This window comes from Schistocerca serialis, chromosome 8 (genome assembly GCF_023864345.2).
Source record: "Schistocerca serialis cubense isolate TAMUIC-IGC-003099 chromosome 8, iqSchSeri2.2, whole genome shotgun sequence".
Lineage (NCBI taxonomy): Eukaryota > Metazoa > Arthropoda > Insecta > Orthoptera > Acrididae > Schistocerca > Schistocerca serialis.
In genome coordinates this window covers 444,472,835-444,493,728 of record NC_064645.1, presented here as the reverse complement: position 1 = coordinate 444,493,728, position 20,894 = coordinate 444,472,835, and the positions used below count along the sequence as shown (strand labels likewise).

Here is a 20,894-nt window from a genome sequence, read left to right as displayed (position 1 = left end):
TATGCTGACAGATAGCAACCAGCATTTAAAAACAAATTACAGGAATTTCTGCTGACAACTTCTTCTACTCAATAGTGCGGAACGATTTGAAGTGGAATGATCATATAAAATTAATTGTTGGTAAGGCGGGTACCAGGTTGAGATTCATTGGGAGAGTGCTTAGAAAATATAGTCCATCAACAAAGGAGGTGGCTTACAAAACACTCGTTCGACCTATACTTGAGTATTGCTCATCAGTGTGGGATCCGTACCAGATCGGGTTGACGGAGGAGATAGAGAAGATCCAAAGAAGAGCGGCGCGTTTCGTCACAGGGTTATTTGGTAACCGTCATAGCGTTACGAAGATGTTTAACGAACTCAAGTGGCAGACTCTGCAAGAGAAGCGCTCTGCATCGCGGTGTAGCTTGCTCGCCAGGTTTCCGGAGGGTGCGTTTCTGGATGAGGTATCGAATATATTGCTTCCCCCTACTTATACCTCCCGAGGAGATCACGAATGTAAAATTAGAGAGATTAGAGCGCGCACGGACGCTTTCAGACAGTCGTTCTTCCCGAGAACCATACGCGACTGGAACAGGAAAGGGAGGTAATGACAGTGGCATGTAAAGTGCCCTCCGCCACACACCGTTGGGTGGCTTGCGGAGTATAAATGTAGATGTAGATGTAGACGATTTCTTATATATAAATTAGTAATTTTACAATTATTAAAAAAATTGAATTATGCCATGTAAAGAAATCTTTTGTTTAACTGACGCGATCCATACCATTACGTAGATTCTATTCATGATCTAATCTATCTCCGCCATCTGTAAGTGACGGTTTTCATTGGATCGTTTTTTCAGGAAACATGAAAAGTACAAGAGTGAAAAGTGAAAAGTTTTTCGCTTACATGTTTGTTAATGAGCTGAAGTTTTTAAGCCTGAAGTAAACGTAATGGTAATTTTATAAAATTTTATAATAATGACACATTTTGGGAAAAATTTTTAAAATAATAAATGGCCATCGCATCTTTTGTAATATAGCTTTAAATCAAAAATATATCACTTCATGCACATGTATTGTGACAGTTTATAACACCACGCCTGCAAGTTGGCACCAATATAACGCTCTCTCACAAACTAGCGTTACCCTCTGGGAGGAATTTTAGTTGTTTGACCGTGTGTTTACCTAATGGACAGACGGAATCGAACAGTAATTTCGAATCATTGACAATTAATAGGAAACTGAACAGGCTTTGCTTTGGAGAAGTGCATACAAACGAAATAACAAACGGTCGCCAGCCTACTTAGGCATAATAATTGGAAACATTATGTTCACAGAAATTAAACATGAGTAGCTAAACTAACTTTAATTAACACTCCCTTTGAATAGTGCGTTGGATATACACGAATACAGGTCGATCTAAATTTTGGGTAGCAATAGTTACTATTAATACACCAGCTACTAATCGTAGAAAGCAAGATGTTGCCTCAGTCCTCATAGTAATAGTTGTAATCACAATCATTACGAAACACAGTATTAAGATGAAACTGCATTGGACACTGAACTAAATTTTGCCTGGAAAGAGTTCTGACTCAACTGACATAGAAATATTACAAATAAAATTAAATAATACCCCATATGCACTTTTTATATTCTCATTAATATGGAAATATCTGATGTCTTTAGTAAAGATAATATTCCAAATATCTTTTTGGGATGAGAAGAATATGATGGGGGACCATTAAACTGATACTGTGTCATCAGGCAAACTCTACGATAATTTCAGCAATTAAGTTCAATTCTATCATAATTAATTATTAGTCCTACTTGGAATAGTTTAAATATTCATCTTTCAAAGCAAATTAAAACTACTTTTCAAACAAGTTTAATTTTGTGAGCCCTTTCATCAGCTGTGAAGCCAGTATTTTAGACGGTAACCTTTATACACTTTAGCGCTGAATTATTGCACATTTAACACACAGAATCAAATCATCGTTTTGTTAGACACAGGATAGTCGGTTTTCTGCACACTTGGGAACGGCTCCTGCATCGGTTCATGATCTGGTCAAAGTTATGGTTCAAAACACAAGTTTATAGCACGTCGATTATTATTGCAAATACTCACACAAATATACTCGTCCATGCTATAATACACATCTGTGTTGGCGGAGCAGCGGCGCAATAGCGATGACAAGCAACGTGGCGGCCAACTGGTCCCACGCACTTGAAGTTGAATGCTCTTCACAAATTCTTCTAGGCGACGTATTTTTCTCGTTTTAGAGCCATTTCATAACACCAAGAGCACCATGCGACAGCCGAATCCACATCAGAGGCAAGTTTGCAATATAGATTAGCTTTCAACAAACGGTACAACGGCTAGCCACTGACTGCGTAGCGTGCTCACCCAGTAGCCGCCCAGATTGACCGCCAAAACCATCTTTTACCGTGCGACAAGCCACTTCCGTAGCGGAGGGGGTTCCCTCCATCTTTTATACTACACAATAAAAATTCCCTAAGCATGAACCAGTATTCAAAGTACAATTTCTCTTTTATGGGCGGACGTATATTATAAAATTCCATTCTTTTTACAATACTTATATTACAAACTGCAACTCTCCCTCTGACAATTCAATGACTTTCATTGGTAAAGAACAACCACTTCATAGTTACATACACACAGTTGCATAGTATAGCCTCCTTACAATAAATATTGGTGTTACAAATTGACTGTTAGAATTTCATTGCAATGATATATTAGGCTGGATAAGAAGAAAGTTACGAGAAATTAGGTTTAAATAATTTTTTATTGCACTTAGACAGACTCTTCAAATCTATGTAGCCATCATTTAAATTACAGCTACTTTCTCTGCATCTGTCATTGATTACTCTGCAGTGATTTGCAAGCAGCATACAGTAAAGGATTATATCTCTGAAATTTTTTAGGATGGTTGGGCAAGTTCATAATAGCACTTAAAATTTTCCCTGCTGTTAACTCCTTTCCAACAGTACATATATCATAAACTAACCTACTACTGTTTTCAAGACAATTCACTGCTGTTCTACTGTTACGCAACAGATGTTTGGCAGTGCATTCACCTATACAACAGTACTAATGTGGAAACCAGTCAATATTGTCCTAATCATCATCATTTCATCCCCATCGACGCGCAGGTCGCCGAAATGGCGTCAACTCGAAAGACCTGCACCAGGCGAACGGTCTACCCGACGGGAGGCCCTAGCCACACGACATTTCATTTCATTTCATCGGGCTCAACCGTTTGCAAAATATACAGTATTCTCACTCAATTTACAATACAGGGTGATTCAAAAAGAATACCACAACTTTAAAAATGTGTATTTAATGAAAGAAACATAATATAACCTTCTGTTATACATTATTACAAAGAGTATTTAAAAAGGTTTTTTTTTCACTCAAAAACAAGTTCAGAGATGTTCAATATGGCCCCCTCCAGACACACGAGCAATATCAACCCGATACTCCTACTCGTTCCACACTCTCTGTAGCATATCAGGCATAACAGTTTGGATAGCTGCTGTTATTTCTCGTTTCAAATCATCAATGGTGGCTGGGAGAGGTGGCCGAAACACCATATCTTTAACATACCCCCATAAGAAAAAATCACAGGGGGTAAGATCAGGGCTTCTTGGAGGCCAGTGATGAAGTGCTCTGTAACGGGCTGCCTGGCGGCCGATCCATCGCCTCGTGTAGTTGACGTTCAGGTAGTTACTGACAGATAAGTGCCAATGTGGTGGCGCTCCATCCTGCTGAAATATGAATTGTTGTGCTTCTTGTTCGAGCTGAGGGAACAGCCAATTCTCTAACATCTCCAGATACTGTAGTCCAGTTACAGTAGCACCTTCGAAGAAAAAGGGACCAAAAACTTTATTGGCTGAAATGGCACAGAAAACGTTCACCTTAGGCGAGTCACGTTCATACTGAGTTGTTTCCCGCGGATTCTCAGTGCCCCATATACAGACATTGTGACGGTTGACTTTCCCGTTAGTGTGGAAAGTTGCTTCATCACTAAACACCATCTTTGAAACGAAAGATTCATGTGTTTCCATTTGAGCAAGGATAAAATCACAGAAATCGATTCTTTTAATCTTATCAGCTGCAGACAGTGCTTGAACCAATTTCAGACGATAAGGTTTCATAACTAACCTTTTTCGTAGGACTTTCCATACAGTTGATTGTGGAATTTGAAGCTCTCTGCTAGCTCTGCGAGTCGATTTTCCTGGGCTGCGAACAAATGCTTGCTGGATGCGTGCTACATTTTCATCACTCGTTCTCGGCCGTCCAGAACTTTTCCCTTTGCACAAACACCCATTCTCTGTAAACTGTTTATACCAACGTTTAATACACCACCTATCAGGAGGTTTAACACCATACTTCGTTCGAAATGCACGCTGAACAACTGTCGTCGATTCACTTCTGCCGTACTCAATAACACAAAAAGCTTTCTGTTGAGCGGTCGCCATCTTAGCATCAACTGACACTGACGCCTAGTCAACAGCGCCTCAAGCGAACAAATGTACAACTAAATGAAACTTTATAGCTCCCTTAATTCGCCGACAGATAGTGCTTAGCTCTGCCTTCTGTCGTTGCAGAGTTTTAAATTCCTAAAGTTGTGGTATTCTTTTTGAATCACCCTGTATATTAATTTCAAAAACGAGCTTATAGCTTCTCAAACTACATTAATATATAATATAAGAGTTTCGCTACTGGTTTAAGAGTGTTGTGCATAATCACTCTGTGTAGAAGGACTGGAAAACAGTTTCCTCACAGAAGTTCTATGAGCAGAGACACTTCCATTTCATTCTGCACTCATAGTAACAGTAGTTCTCCCTAATTTAAAATTTACGCTAGTATCACTAGATAAATGATTATCAACTTCTCGGTGTTTTTAATGTGTATATTCAGTATTTTCCTTCTTCCAGATCCTCTACACCTTTTCTTGAAAACTCTGGAAGTCGATCTCGGCATTTCTTTATTCAGAAACAGAAAGTACACGTATTACGTTATTACCACAGTCTAGCATAAACAGTGACGACACTCACTGCTGTGAACATTGTTATCATCTGACAGCTGAAACGACACTAGCACGCTTAGCGGCGAGAAAACTAGCCAAAAGGTTCATGTTTATTTTTATTTGTATTTCTACGTAATTAAGGAAAGATTATGTTTTTACGTTTCAAGCAGCGTTAAATTATCAAGAGAAATGATTAATCGTGAAGCAAAGTTTAAAATGAGTGCCAAATCTAATTCAGTGACATAGACTACAATTCCTTCATGAGGAAATGTTTTCGGATATTAGTATAGTTGCTGCTTGCTTTGCTGAAAGCAATTATGAACTCAGTATTTCATGCACGAGAAGCATATATTTCTGATGCTATTTGTTCTTCTTGTGGTAGCCACTTTTGGTGACACATAACAATTTTGTATGGGATCTAATGATTCACACTTATACACTCTACTTTCTAATCGCTATTATTTTTCTAAACGTAATTTTTCTTCAAACGACGAGTGTCTTGAAGATTCTTGGCGTTTGTGGCTCAGTCATAGGAACAACTGCCGAACTGCTAAAAGAAATTCTTAAGCCAAGATCTCATAAATATTTCTTTATTTAAAACGGCGGGTTTCGAGAACCTTTGCCGTCATGTTCAGGTCTTCAAAAATATTTTTCTTACGAAACGTGTTCATTTTAAGTTGGAGCTCCCCCAAGTTGTCGTGTGGATAAAAAAAAGCCCATTATAAAAGGTTTGTGCTGTTTTTCATTTACATGACAACTTGGCGTGAGGTCCAACTTGAAATGAACACGTTTCACAACAAAAATATTACTAAAGACATGAAGATGAGAACAAAGCCTGTCGAAACCGGTTGTTTTAAATGAAGAAATATTTATGCGATCTTGGCTTTAGAATGTTTTTAGCAAGTAAAGCAGATCATGCCTTCCGTCTTCTCAAAATTAAAAAATTCAATAAATTTGCAGAATTTGTTTCTTCCGTATTGGGGCAACAATTTTATTGCTCTCGACGTTTTGTTATCACGTCTTTGTGATTTCCTCTTCAGCTACAGTTTCGGTGGCTGATTTCATGTGTTAAATAATGTGCTGCATTCCATAGAAGTTTCATATGTCACATTGGATGATTTGGTTGGGAGTGTAGCGAACAAAACTTCACATTGTTGGGTAGCCATACGTCTTTTGGCAAAAGGTCCGGTGTTCTGTGATTTACTAGCCATTTTTTGTTCGTAAAGGAAAATGACGTTCTTCAGTAAATATCTATACATCACAAGAGCATCGTAAATAAACTCTTATACTGTACCGTACCATTTCATATCTCCCATCGTCCTTAGGAAACTAAAAGAAGGCGAATGCGTGTGTTTACGTCAGGGTCTGCATTAGAGTTGCGCAGCACGTGCCGATATTCCGTTTATCTGCATAGTTTAGTTTTTCGCGGTCTTTGGTGTGGACAGGGACTGCGATTGTTGTGTTCGGATGCGAGCCGAGTTGATGACACTTCGCTCTCAGCTTCAGGCTGTGTTGGCTTCGGTTACACAGCTTGAAGCTGCAGTGAATGGGCACCACTGTTGTGGACTTGTCGTGGTGATCCAACGAACGTCCAGCGCGTCAGAGTCCTCCGATCGGTCCTCACCGGTGGCCAACCCAGGAACTGCTCGCACTGAGGCCGACCCTTTACCTGTGCTCGAGTGGGAGGTCTCCCCGGGGCGAAGGAGGCGGCGAAAGAGCGAAAGACTTTCCAGGCGGCCGCACGTAAGGCCTCCCCGGTTTGTCTGACAAACAGGCTCCAGGTGCTGTCTGTGGCTGACACTGTCCCTTAACCGGATGCTGTCACCTCTACTGTTTCAGAGGAAACCTCTCAGCCTGCAAGATCCAGGCAGTCGCACAGGGTGGGATTATTGGTAGTTGGGAGCTCCAACGTTAGGCGCGTTATGGGGCCCGTGAGGGACTTGGCTCACAAGGAGTGTCTGAAAACCAACGTGCACTCCGCGTGCATACCGGGTGGAGTCATTCCAGACGTGGAAACGGTCCTCCCGGATGCCATGAAGAGCAAACTGCAGGTGGTTGCTCACGTCGGTACCAATGATGTGTGTCGCTTTGGATCAGAAGAGATTCTCTTTGGTTTCGAGCGGTTAACATAAGTGTAAAAGGCTGCCAGTCTTGCTTGCAAAGAGGAAAGCAGAGCTGACCATTTGCAGCACAGTCGACAAGACCGATTGCTGAGCTCTGGTACAGAGCCGAGTGGAGGGTCTGAATTAGAGGCTCAGACGGTTCTGCGACCGTGTAGGCTGCAGATTCCTCGACTTGCGCCAAAGGATGGTTGGGTTTTGGGTTCCGCTGAATAGGTCAGGTGTCTACTATACGCAGGAGGCGGCTACGCGAGTAGCAGGGGCTGTGTGGCGTGGACTGGGCGGTTTTTTAGGTTAGAGGGTCTCGGGAAAACACAAGATGGGCTTCAGTCACAAAGGGTGCAGGCTGAACACAGGCAGAACATAGCTACAGGAACCATTGGTATAACAGTTGTAAATTGTGTTAGCTGTGCTGGAAAAGTACCAGTGCTCCAAGTGCTAATAGAAAGCACTGATGCTCAAATCGTTATAGGCACTGAAAGCTGGCTAAAGCCGGATATAAGCTCAGCCGAAATTTTTCCGAAGAACCTAACGGTGTTCCGGAAAGATGGGCTGTTGGCGGTGGCGTGTTTGTTGCAGTTAGAAATAGTTTAACTTGTCGCGAAATTGATGTAAATACTTCCTGTGAGTTAGTATGGACAGAGGTCATTGTTGGCTACCGGAATAAAATAATAATTGGATCCTTTTACCGACCTCCCAGTTCAGATGATACAGTTGCTGAAAGGTTCAAATAAAACTTGAGTTTCATTTCAAACACGTACCCGACTCATACGATAGTAGTTAGTGGTGACTTTAATTTACCTTCGATATGTTGGCGAAAATACATGTTTAATTCCGGAGGTACGCATAAAATATCATCTGAAATTGTGCTAAACGCTCTCTCTGAAAATTATTTCGATCAGTTAGTTCATGAGCCCACGCGAATAGTAAACGGTTGTAAAAACACACTTGACGTCTTAGCAACAAATAATCCTGAGTTAATAACTAGCATCAAAAACGATATAGGGATTAGTGAACACAGAGTTGTCGTAGCGAGATTGACTATCGTAATCCCTAAATCCTCGAAAAATAAGCGAAAAATATACCTATTCAAAAGAGCAGATAAAAATTCACTTGACGCCTTCCTGAAAGACAATCTACAATCATTCCAAATTAATATTATAAGTGTAGACCAGATATGGCTTGAATTCAAAGAAACAGTATCGGCAGCAATTGAGAGGTTTATACCAAATAAACTAACAAATGACGGAGCTGATCCTCCTTCGTACACAAAACGGGTCAGAACACTGTTGCAGAAACAACGAAGCAAACATGCCAAATTTAAAAAGACGCAAAATCCACAAGATTGGCGATCCTTTACAGAAGGTCGAAACTTAGCGCGGAGTTCAATGCGAGACGCCTATAACAGTTTTCACAACGAAACTTTGTCTCGAAACCTGGCAGGAAATCCAAAGAGATTCTGGTCGTATGTGAAGTATGTTAGCGGAAAGAAACAATCAATGCCTTTTCTGCGCGATAACAATGGAGATACTATCGAAGACAGTGCTGCCAAAGCAGATTTAATAAACACAGCATTCCGAAATGCCTTCACAAAAGAAGACGAAGTAAATATTCCAGAATTCGAATCGAAAACAGCTGGCAACATGAGTAACGTAGACGTAAATATCCTCGGAGTAGTGAAGCAACTTAATCAGTTAATAAGAGCAATACTTCTCGTCCAGACTGTATACCATTTAGGTTCCTTTCGGAGTAGGCTGATGCATTAGTTCCATACTTTACAATCATATACAACCGTTCGCTCGACGAAAGATCTGTGCCAAAGACTTGAAAGTTGCACAGGTCACACCAATATTCATGAAAGGTAGTAGGAGTAATCAATTAAATTACAGGCTCATATCGTTAGCATCGATATGCAGCAGGAGTTTAGAACATATATTGTGTTCGAACATTATGAAATAACTTGAAGGAAACGGTCTATTGACACACAGTCAACATGGGTTTAGGAAACATCGATCCTGTGAAACACAACTAGCTCTTTATTGACATGAGGTGCTGAGTGCTATTGACAAGGGATTTTGGATCGATTCGGTATTTCTGGATTTCCGGAAGGCTTTTGACACTGTATCACACAAGCGGCTCGTAGTAAAATTGCGTGCTTATGGAATATCGTCTCAGTTATGTGACTGGATTTTCGATTTCCTGTCAGAGAGGTCACAGTTCGTAGTAATTGACGGAAACTCGTCGAGTAAAACAGAAGAGATTTCAGGCGTTCCCCAAGGTAATGTTATAGGCCCTTTTCTGTTCCTTACGCCTGACGGGGTGCCCGAGCTGGTCTAGGCGCTACAGTCTGGAACCGCGCGACCACTACGGTCGCAGGTTCGTATCCTGCCTCGGGCATGGATGATTGTGACGTCCTTAGGTTAGTTAGGTTTAAGTAGTTCTAAGTTCCTAGGGGACTGATGACCTCAGCAGTTAAGTCCCATAGTGCTCAGAGCCTTTTGAACCTATTTGAGCTGTTCCTTATCAATATAAACGATTTGGGAGACAATCTAAGCAGCTGTCTTCGCTTGTTTCCAGATGACACTGTCGTTTATAGACTAATAAAGTCATCAAATGATCAAAACAAACTGCAAAACTATTTAGAAAAAATATCTGAATGGTGGGAACAGTGGCAGTTGACCCTAAATAACGAAAAGTGTGAGGTCATCCTCATGAGTGCATCAAGGAACTTCGGTTATACGATAAATCAGTCTAATCTACAAAGCCGTAAATTCAACTAAATACCTAGGTATTACAACAACTTAAATTCGAAAGAACACATAGAAAATGTTGTGGGAAAGGCTAACCAAAGGCTGCATTTCATTGGCAGGACACAGAAAATGTAACAGACCCACTGATGAGACTGCCTACACTACGCTTGTCCGCCCCCTTTTAGAATACTGTTGCGCGGTGTGGGATCCTTACCAGGTAGGACTGACGGAGTACATCGAAAAAGTTCAAAGAAAGGCAGCACGTTTTGTATTATCGCGAAATATGGGAGAGAGTGTCACAGAAATGATACAGGATTTGAGCTGGAAATCATTAAGAGAAATGCGTTTTTCGTTGCGACGGAATCTTCTCACGAAATTCCAGTGACCAACTTTCTCCTCCGAATGCGAAAATATTTTGTTGACATCGACCTATATAGGGCGGAACGATCAGCACGATAAACTAAGGGACATCGGAGCTCGTTCGGAAAGATATAGGTGTTCATTCATCCGCGCGCTATACGAGATTGGAATAATAGAGAACTGTGAAGGTGGTTCGATGAACCCTCTGCCAGGCACTTGAATATGATTTGCAGAGTATCCATGTAGATGTAGAACCATCTGTGGCCGAATGTTGGAATGACGACAATGAAAATTTTTGCTGGACTGGGACTCGAACCCGTATTTTCATCTTAAGTGCGCGGTAGCCTTAACCACTTCGACTATCTGTGCACTACTCAAGCCAGACCGAACTTTCGACATGTCATCGTCCCCGTGTCAAACCTGCAATCGCACGTAATTTAAATTCCCATCAAGGGAACACAAAAAAATGGTTCAAATGGCTCTGAGCACTACGGGACTTATCTGAGGTCATCAGTCCCCTAGACTTAGAACTACTTAAACCTAACTAACCTAAGGACATCACACACATCCATACCCGAGGCAGGATTCGAACCTGCGACCGTAGCAGCAGCACGGTTCCGGACTGAAGCGCCTAGAACCGTTCGGCCACAGAGGCCGGCAAGGGAGGACATATTCATTGAGAGTCGACGTCTTGGAATTTGCAAATAAACATGAAATTGCAGTACATGTGTTATTAGGAAGTAGTTCTTAATGACTTAGTGTAGCGCGACAGCCTACTGTCAATGGGAGAGACACTTTATTCAATGACAAGCACGGGACCGCGGACCCACAGGTGACTGAAATCAGCCTGACTGGAGCTCATGGATGGCCACACTATGCTCCATAGACGGTGTTGTCTCTGGATTCAGCACAATGGCTGCTCGTTTCTCATGGCCGCTTTTCGCGTCCACTACAAAATTAAAGCATACGTCGAAATTAATAAATATTGAACCATATGTGTCACTGAGGAGCCAGTAGGATTATTTGAAGCGAAAAGATGGAGGATTACGTGTGTGAAAACACGCCTTCGATATCCGCATTACTTTATAAGTTATTGTAAGATAAATGTTATAAATAACTTCTGAATTGTGAAAGTGAATATCTCGGAAAGTCATTATGCGATTCCGACAAAGGGGGTCTCTACGGATACGTCTCGCAGAACTGTATCGGAATGTGATAGTAGATTTACTGAAATTGTTCACATATTTAAATGAGAGACCGAAAAGTGGATTTTGTGCAATTAAAAACAGCTTTTCTTACTAAATATATAGAGAAACAGTAAAAATTGCGGCTGTACTGAAAACGTTAGATATATAGGAAATTATTTAATATATAATTTAAATTGCTTGTTAATATTTTCACTCATAAATGCGAAAACGGAGGAAAACCATAGAAATGATCGTTTTTAAACAAACTATAGCAGATAAAAGATAAGTGATAACAGCACAATATTTCACGGAAAATTTCCGTGTGATCTGATGCATCATATGTGTATAAAAGGGTTAAAATTAAGAGTTTGAGCAATTTTCGTGTTCAGTAGTTGAATGACTTCAGTGGTGATTGACCGAGGTTGCTTGGGTAAACAGTGGCATTTTGGAGGAGAGTCTGTGTTCGGACGCCGTTGGAAGCGGTCGGGCTGTGTTAGCCTGTGTTTCGAGAAAGTTTTATCTGATGTGCGACAAAATAGCCGCTAGTCTGCGTGTGTAAAGTATTCAGCATTCTTACTTGCGGACATAGAAATTTCTCAGCGTCTGATTGACCTGTTATTTTTCAGTTTGCTTGTGATACAAGCCACACTTAAAAGATTTCAGTGCGTAGCCATTTTGGAATTTATAATTCCAAATACTGTGGAACTTTAACGATTTTCGACATGTAACTTACACAATTAATCGTGGTTTATTCAGCCGTCTCCAAGATCTTAAGAAACTGGATCAGGCTCGGAAATTAACTTATTGTGCACTGTGACTTTCGATTTTTCTATGTTATTTTTGGTAATAAACTCGAAATTGTGAAACTTTAAAAAAAATACGTGAGTGTGTAGTGAATTCTGCGTATCAAATTGTGACGGTACGTCACATAAATATTGACATTTTTATCGGTTGTAAACCGTAATTAAGTATTTTATGAATAGAATTAGTGTAAAAGATGTAGTTAATGTTCTTGAAACTACTTATATGCAGCGATAATTAAAGAGTAGCATCTTTATCTAATGTCTATGAAAATAAAAAAGGCTCAAAAGAGACGCGATTATACGGCTGAGGAGGAAGGACGTATTTTGTGGTGGGCACACTGTTTTGTTTCGCTGTACGGAAGGCAGCCATTAAGCGGCTACACATATTTTATGCAAGTTATTCGTATTTCTGCTAAAATAAATTGTTATTATTATTAAAAAAAACACTTGTGACGTCGTTGGCATTCGTTACGTCATATACAAAGGAAATTATATATATACATAATTTATCAGCATGCTCCTTTCTCTCAGAGAGATTGTCTTTTCTTATCACTTTTACTTACGTGCATAAGTAAATACACTCCTGGAAATTGAAATAAGAACACCGTGAATTCATTGTCCCAGGAAGGGGAAACTTTATTGACACATTCCTGGGGTCAGATACATCACATGATCACACTGACAGAACCACAGGCACATAGACACAGGCAACAGAGCATGCACAATGTCGGCACTAGTACAGTGTATATCCACCTTTCGCAGCAATGCAGGCTGCTATTCTCCCATGAAGACGATCGTAGAGATGCTGGATGTAGTCCTGTGGAACGGCTTGCCATGCCATTTCCACCTGGCGCCTCAGTTGGACCAGCGTTCGTGCTGGACGTGCAGACCGCGTGAGACGACGCTTCATCCAGTCCCAAACATGCTCAATGGGGGACAGATCCGGAGATCTTGCTGGCCAGGGTAGTTGACTTACACCTTCTAGAGCACGTTGGGTGGCACGGGATACATGCGGACGTGCATTGTCCTGTTGGAACAGCAAGTTCCCTTGCCGGTCTAGGAATGGTAGAACGATGGGTTTGATGACGGTTTGGATGTACCGTGCACTATTCAGTGTCCCCTCGACGATCACCAGTGGTGTACGGCCAGTGTAGGAGATCGCTCCCCACACCATGATACCGCGTGTTGGCCCTGTGTGCCTCGGTCGTATGCAGTCCTGATTGTGGCGCTCACCTGCACGGCGCCAAACACGCATACGACCATCATTGGCACCAAGGCAGAAGCGACTCTCATCGCTGAAGACGACACGTCTCCATTCGTCCCTCCATTCACGCCTGTCGCGACACCACTGGAGGCAGGCTGCACGATGTTGGGGCGTGAGCGGAAGACGGCCTAACGGTGTGCGGGACCGTAGCCCAGCTTCATGGAGACGGTTGCGAATGGTCCTCGCCGATACCCCAGGAGCAACAGTGTCCCTAATTTGCTGGGAAGTGGCGGTGCGGTCCCCTACGGCACTGCGTAGGATCCTACGGTCTTGGCGTGCATCCGTGCGTCGCTGCGGTCCGGTCCCAGGTCGACGGGCACGTGCACCTTCCGCCGACCACTGGCGACAACAACGATGTACTGTGGAGACCTCACGCCCCACGTGTTGAGCAATTCGGCGGTACGTCCACCCGGCCTCCCGCATGCCCACTATGCGCCCTCGCTCAAAGTCCGTCAACTGCACATACGGTTCACGTCTACGCTGTCGCGGCATGCTACCAGTGTTAAAGACTGCGATGGAGCTCCGTATGCCACGGCAAACTGGCTGTCACTGACGGCGGCGGTGCACAAATGCTGCGCAGCTAGCGCCATTCGACGGCCAACACCGCGGTTCCTGGTGTGTCCGCTGTGCCGTGCGTGTGATCATCGCTTGTACAGCCCTCTCGCAGTGTCCGGAGCAAGTATGGTGGGTCTGACACACCGGTGTCAATGTGTTCTTTTTTCCATTTCCAGGAGTGTATGAAACGGGTTCTTGAAGGGCCTCAGTTATTCATGTACTAACTTTAGATTTTGAACGTGATTTCTAAAATATAGTTGCCGTTAACTGAATTGAATGTAAATTTGTTAATTTCTATTTATTGATTGCAAAGCAAGGCTTGAGAGAATTTCGATTGTTGCCGTGGAGCGGCCAAGATAAAACTTACCGAACTCATGAAATCTGTATAGTTTAGAAACATGGCCTTTAACGTAAATTAATTATCTGTTGCAATTTAAAAAGGTTCTTATAACGAAATCTCTCGCTTTTACAGTTACTGTTAACACTGAAAATAAATTAATGGTTCGGCGCGTAATGGCCGACCAGAGGCTGCATCGGAAGATTAGCTTCTCGCAGCGCAAATCACTGAAAAAATGCTTAGTAAAAATAATTAGCCACTGCGAGCATTTGAGGTGACAACTACTACAAAGAAATTCATTTTGTAATAATAATAACAAGTTTATTTTAGTAATAAATACGAATAACTTACACTCCTGGAAATTGAAATAAGAACACCGTGAACTCATTGTCCTAGGAAGGGGAAACTTTATTGACACATTCCTGGGGTCAGATACATCACATGATCACACTGACAGAACCACAGGCACATAGACACAGGCAACAGAGCATGCACAATGTCGGCACTAGTACAGTGTATATCCACCTTTCGCAGCAATGCAGGCTGCTATTCTCCCATAGAGACGATCGTAGAGATGCTGGATGTAGTCCTGTGGAACGGCTTGCCATGCCATTTCCACCTGGCGCCTCAGTTGGACCAGCGTTCGTGTTGGACGTGCAGACCGCGTGAGACGACGCTTCATCCAGTCCCAAACATGCTCAATGGGGGACAGATCCGGAGATCTTGCTGGCCAGGGTAGTTGACTTACACCTTCTAGAGCACGTTGGGTGGCACGGGATACATGCGGACGTGCATTGTCCTGTTGGAACAGCAAGTTCCCTTGCCGGTCTAGGAATGGTAGAACGATGGGTTCGATGACGGTTTGGATGTACCGTGCACTATTCAGTGTCCCCTCGACGATCACCAGTGGTGTACGGCCAGTGTAGGAGATCGCTCCCCACACCATGATGCCGGGTGTTGGCCCTGTGTGCCTCGGTCGTATGCAGTCCTGATTGTGGCGCTCACCTGCACGGCGCCAAACACGCATACGACCATCATTGGCACCAAGGCAGAAGCGACTCTCATCGCTGAAGACGACACGTCTCCATTCGTCCCTCCATTCACGCCTGTCGCGACACCACTGGAGGCGGGCTGCACGATGTTGGGGCGTGAGCGGAAGACGGCCTAACGGTGTGCGGGACCGTAGCCCAGCTTCATGGAGACGGTTGAGAATGGTCCTCGCCGATACCCCAGGAGCAACAGTGTCCCTAATTTGCTGGGAAGTGGCGGTGCGGTCCCCTACGGCACTGCGTAGGATCCTACGGTCTTGGCGTGCATCCGTGCGTCGCTGCGGTCCGGTCCCAGGTCGACGGGCACGTGCACCTTCCGCCGACCACTGGCGACAACATCGATGTACTGTGGAGACCTCACGCCCCACGTCTTGAGCAATTCGGCGGTACGTCCACCCGGCCTCCCGCATGCCCACTATACGCCCTCGCTCAAAGTCCGTCAACTGCACATACGGTTCACGTCCACGCTGTCGCGGCATGCTACCAGTGTGAAAGACTGCGATGGAGCTCCGTATGCCACGGCAAACTGGCTGTCACTGACGGCGGCGGTGCACAAATGCTGCGCAGCTAGCGCCATTCGACGGCCAACACCGCGGTTCCTGGTGTGTCCGCTGTGCCGTGCGTGTGATCATTGCTTGTACAGCCCTCTCGCAGTGTCCGGAGCAAGTATGGTGGGTCTGACACACCGGTATCAATGTGTTCGTTTTTCCATTTCCAGGAGTGTACATAAAATATGTGTAGCCGCTCAATGGCTGCCTTCCGTATAGCGAAACAAAACGTGTGTGTACCACAAAATACGTCCTTCCTCCTCGGCCGTACAATCGCGTCTCTTTTGATCCTTTTTTATTTTCGTAGACTTTAAATAAATATGCTACTCTTTAAATATCGCTTCATATAAGTTGTTTCAAGAACGTTAACTATATCTTTTACACTAATTATTTTCATAAAATACTTAATTACGGCTTACAACCGATAAAATGTCAATATTTATGTGACGTACCGTCACAAAATCCTGGCAGCATTTATTTTAAATAGTTCTGTGCAATATTGGGTACATTTCGGCTGATGTGGGTTGACACCCCCTAAATGAAACGTAGCCAAACTAGTAAGTCCTACCGCATTTGCCGGGGCCCATTGAAGTGATTTTGCTGTGTAATGTATGGGTGAATCTTTTCGTGCAGTGGCACATGGGGCATCTGAGCTGATATGGAACTTGTGAACAGTTTATAATTTTGATTTTCGGCGCGTTGATGAGAGTGAGTGTATTTCATTTCGTTATCTACACCACATGCACATTTCCCGTACAGCCGCAACAGGCACGGCGGGGAGGTCAGAACCGCGCCGCCGCTCTGTGGTCCATGCCGACAGCACAGCCAGCGCCCGTGCCGGCCCCCGCCGGGGCCTGATTCATAATTCACGACCCTCTGCGGAGGGAGGCGACGCCCCGACCGCCGTAAATCGATTACCATAAATTGTGAACGGCGCTGCGGGAAATCCGTGCCCGGAAACCTCAAAATTCCTTGAGGCATGCCGCAGTAAATGTCGCCAGAGCCAACGAGTGGGGTGATCGCTCAGGACGGGGGAGGGGGGGAGGGTGAGAAGGGGGTAAAGAGAGAGCGATGGAATTAGCGACTCTTGAGGGGACTCTGTGTCAACCTGGCGGAGGCTGTAATTAACGAGGACGAGCTAAGGACGAGATTAGCGCGGTTTCCTTTTACCCGGTTCAGCGCTCTGTAATTGCAAAAGGTTCGTCCAAGTAGGCGACGTCCTTACGGCGGGGCCAGGAAGTTACTGTCGTGCGGAAAGGCAGGCTGTTAGCGTTTCTGTGGGACCGGTCGGCGAACGCTCACAAGCGTACACAAAAGACCCGTCGTCGCTCGTCAGCAGAGCTAAAACTCATCGAGGTAAGGCAACGAGTCTCCGCGTCAAAAGCTAACCACATTTAGTAGCAAAATTGAGGCTGATGTTAAACGTAGCCATTTAATTAAGGCAGAATGCCGCTTAGCCATTCATAGATTTATAGTTTCACGTTCTTTTAAGGAGGCAGTGGTTGACCAGTTTGTAAAAACTGTCGAAAAATCGTGATTGGCAACAGCTGTATTTATTACACGATCAGTTTCAGTCATAAACACACCTTCTTCAGGTGTATTGTAGAAATGAGAAATTAAGAAAATATTTAGCAATATACAGGGCCTGATAAAAAAAAGTTAACTACCCAGAAGGGGAGGAAGGAACCGACTAAGAGGGTAGGCGATGTTATTACAGTGATCTTACTTTAAGCTTTTTATCTGGTGACTTGGGGATTATATTGCTTTTTTGATTAGGTTTTGTTATCTGCTTCATCCATTAGGTGTTGATTAGTTAGTACGACTGCTATTTGCAGTTGTGGGACTGGTGCGGTTTTTCATAAAAGAAGCGTGTAGTCTACCGAAAATTCTTCCCTATGGGTTGGGCTGCGATGTGTAAGGAAGAGATTGGTTGGTACTGGAGACGCCTGTGACTTGCAGCATTGCGCTATGGAAGACCATTGATAGGGTTGGTTGATTTAGGGAGGGGACCAAACAGCGAGGTCATTGGTCCCATAGGATCAGAGAAGTATAGAGAAGAAACTCGGCCGTGCCTTTTCAAAGGAACCATCCCGGTATAAGTCTGAAACGACTTAGAGAAATCATGGAAAACCTAAGTCAGGATGGCCGGACGCGGATTCGAACCGTCGTCCTACCGAATGCGAGTCCCTCGATAGGGTGTGTCCCGATCACAGTGCACCAGATTCACTCGCCGAAGAGCTGGACATTTGAATCTATTGCGTTCTAACAAATTACTGAGTCGTTGGACCGTTCACAACAGTGACTTGTGCAGGATGAAGCTGAGGTGCTCCAGTAATGTTGATGTTGGATTTAGCAACGGGCTGAGGCGGGGAAGATAAGATAAGAAATGAGAAGGTTCTCCACACAAACAATGCGAAAAGGAATACGTGTGAAACACTGGGATAGGTGACCTGTATTAAGATACTGGAAAATACACCCATCAAAAAAAGTTTTGTATCATCCCGGTTCCCAGAACTCCAGAAGACAGACGTTACTGTGGGTATTGTATTACAGATACATTCCGTTTGACTGTTCAGAGATGTCACTAAACCCGCCGAAATATGTAAACAACCATGCATGAGCAGCGCCTATTAGACGGAAGGAGTCCGACAGCCGATCAGTTCCAGTCATTCCACCAGGAAAGAGGTACACAGCTCGTGTTATCTGTCATTCAACCATGCCTAAACGGTCGATACCGCGGTTCCATTGTGTCCGCGTTGTTCCTTTGTGCCAGGAAGGTCTCTCAACAAGGGAACTGTCCAGCCGTCTTGGAGCGATCCAAAGCGATGTTGTTCGGACGTGGAGGAGATAAAGAGAGAAAGGAATTGTCGATGACATGCTTCGCTCAGGCCGCCCAAGGGCTACTACTGCAGTGGAAGACCGCTACCTACGGATTATGGCTCCGAGGAACAATGCTTTCCGTGCAGCCGCAGGACGTGGTGTTATGACTCGAATTGTGCGCACTAGGCTGCACGATGCACGTCTTCACTCCAGACGTCCATGGTGAGGCCTATCTTTGCAACCACAACACAATGCAGCACGGTACAGATGGGCCCAACAACATGCGGAATGGACCGCTCGGGATTGGCATCACGTTCTCTTCGTCGATGACTGTCGCATATGCCTGTAACTAGACAATCGTCGGAGACATGTTTGTAGGCAACCTGGTAAAGCTGAACGCCTTAGACACACGGTCCAGAGAGTGCAGCATGGTGGAGATTCCCTGCTGTTTTCGGGTAGAATTATGTGGGGCCGACGTACACCGCTTGTATTCATGGAAGGCGCCGTAATGGCTGTACGATATGCGAATGCCATCCTCCGACCGATAGTGCAACCATATCGGCAGCATATTGGCAAGGCATTCGTCTTCATGGACGACATTTCGCACCCCCACAGTGCACATCTTGTGAATGACTTCCATCAGGATAACGTCATTGCTCGACTAGAGTGGCCAGCATGTTCTCCAGACATGAACCCCATCGAACACGCCTGGGATACATTGAAAAGAGCTGTTTATGTATGATGTGACCCGCCAACCACTCTGAGGGGTCTACGCCGAATCGCCGTTGAGGAGTGGGACCATCTGGACCAACAGTACCTTGGTGAATTTGTGGATAGTATGCCATGAGAATACAGCCATGCATCAATGCAAGAGGACGTGCTACTGGGTATTAGAGATACCGGTGTGTACGGCAATCTGGACCATAACCTTTGAAGGTCTTACTGTATAGTGGTACAACATGCAATGTGTGGGTTTCATGAGAAATAAGAAGGGTGGAAATGATGTTTATGTTTATCTCTATTCCAATTTTCTGAACAGGTTCCGGAACTCTCGGAACCTAGGTGATGGAAAACTGTTTTTGTTGTTTGTACCTTCCATAGTTCTAGGGTGAGTCATAGACAGCAAGTATTACGCGGGAAGACAGAGATTTGCCTGTTTCCAACAAACGTTCGAGAATACTGGGTGTGTTAGTCTGAAATTAAGTTGGTAAAGCGATGATTTGATGGCGGGCAGTGTGAAACCAGTCTGGAGGCCGGTGACAAAAAAAAAAAAAAATATTAATCCAACGCCGCTTTTAACATATAATTCCTGTACGTGTTGTCGCCAAGTTTATCAAGTATGCATTGTAACGCTGATAATAGACCCAGTTTTCGTGCAGCGAATTGTCTTTCCCTGAATGTGAACGGTCTTCAGTTTGATCGGGATGATAATTTCTTGCCTTTTCTCTATTGACATGCAGCACTATTTCAGTGCCAAGGTGATAATGTGATCAGTCACGTTTTAAAGGTGTCGGCGAATTTGTCAACAGTTCATACTCCGCCTTGTCGTAAGAGATTATCTTGTCAGTAGATCTATTTCGAGTGAAATACATGAAACTGGGGTTCCACTATAGCTATGACTAAGTGGTTACAGTTAAACGTCAAATTACTCAGTTCACAATACGTGCTAGGTAATGTTTGTAACCATACTTTTCTGAACATCAAAATATCTCTTAAGTTTGATGTGGTTCATGTTGTGGTGATAGATCCTTTACGCTGCCTTACATCAAGTGTAGGGAACGTGAGTCTATTTTAAAACCGTATCATCCAATTAGAGTGAATCATTGTGTTTCAGACCCTAAACGGAGGCATTGTGATGGTCAACTTCTACTCGGCATACCTCCGCAATGACGGTGCTAGAGGCACGATAGAAGACGTTGTGGGTAAGTAAACACCGCACACGGCTAAAAACTCTTCCTTCGCCTCTTTCTCCGTCTCTCTGTTTAGTGTTAAGGATAGCTCCCGTTGTTACCAATCATCAACTCAGCAAACACACAAATAGCTAACGTAGCAGCCTCAAAAATTTTCACAG

At 43.9% G+C, this 20,894-nt stretch overlaps 1 protein-coding gene across 1 annotated transcript in view; it reads left to right on the top strand.

Moving 5' to 3' along the window:
* LOC126416294 (dipeptidase 1-like) overlaps positions 1-20,894 on the top strand; it is a 306,787-nt gene that overhangs the window by 221,311 nt on the left and 64,582 nt on the right. The window contains exon 8 of the mRNA XM_050083947.1: positions 20,658-20,745. Within this exon, the coding sequence (XP_049939904.1) occupies positions 20,658-20,745 (88 nt within the window). The remainder of the gene's footprint in view (positions 1-20,657; positions 20,746-20,894) is intronic.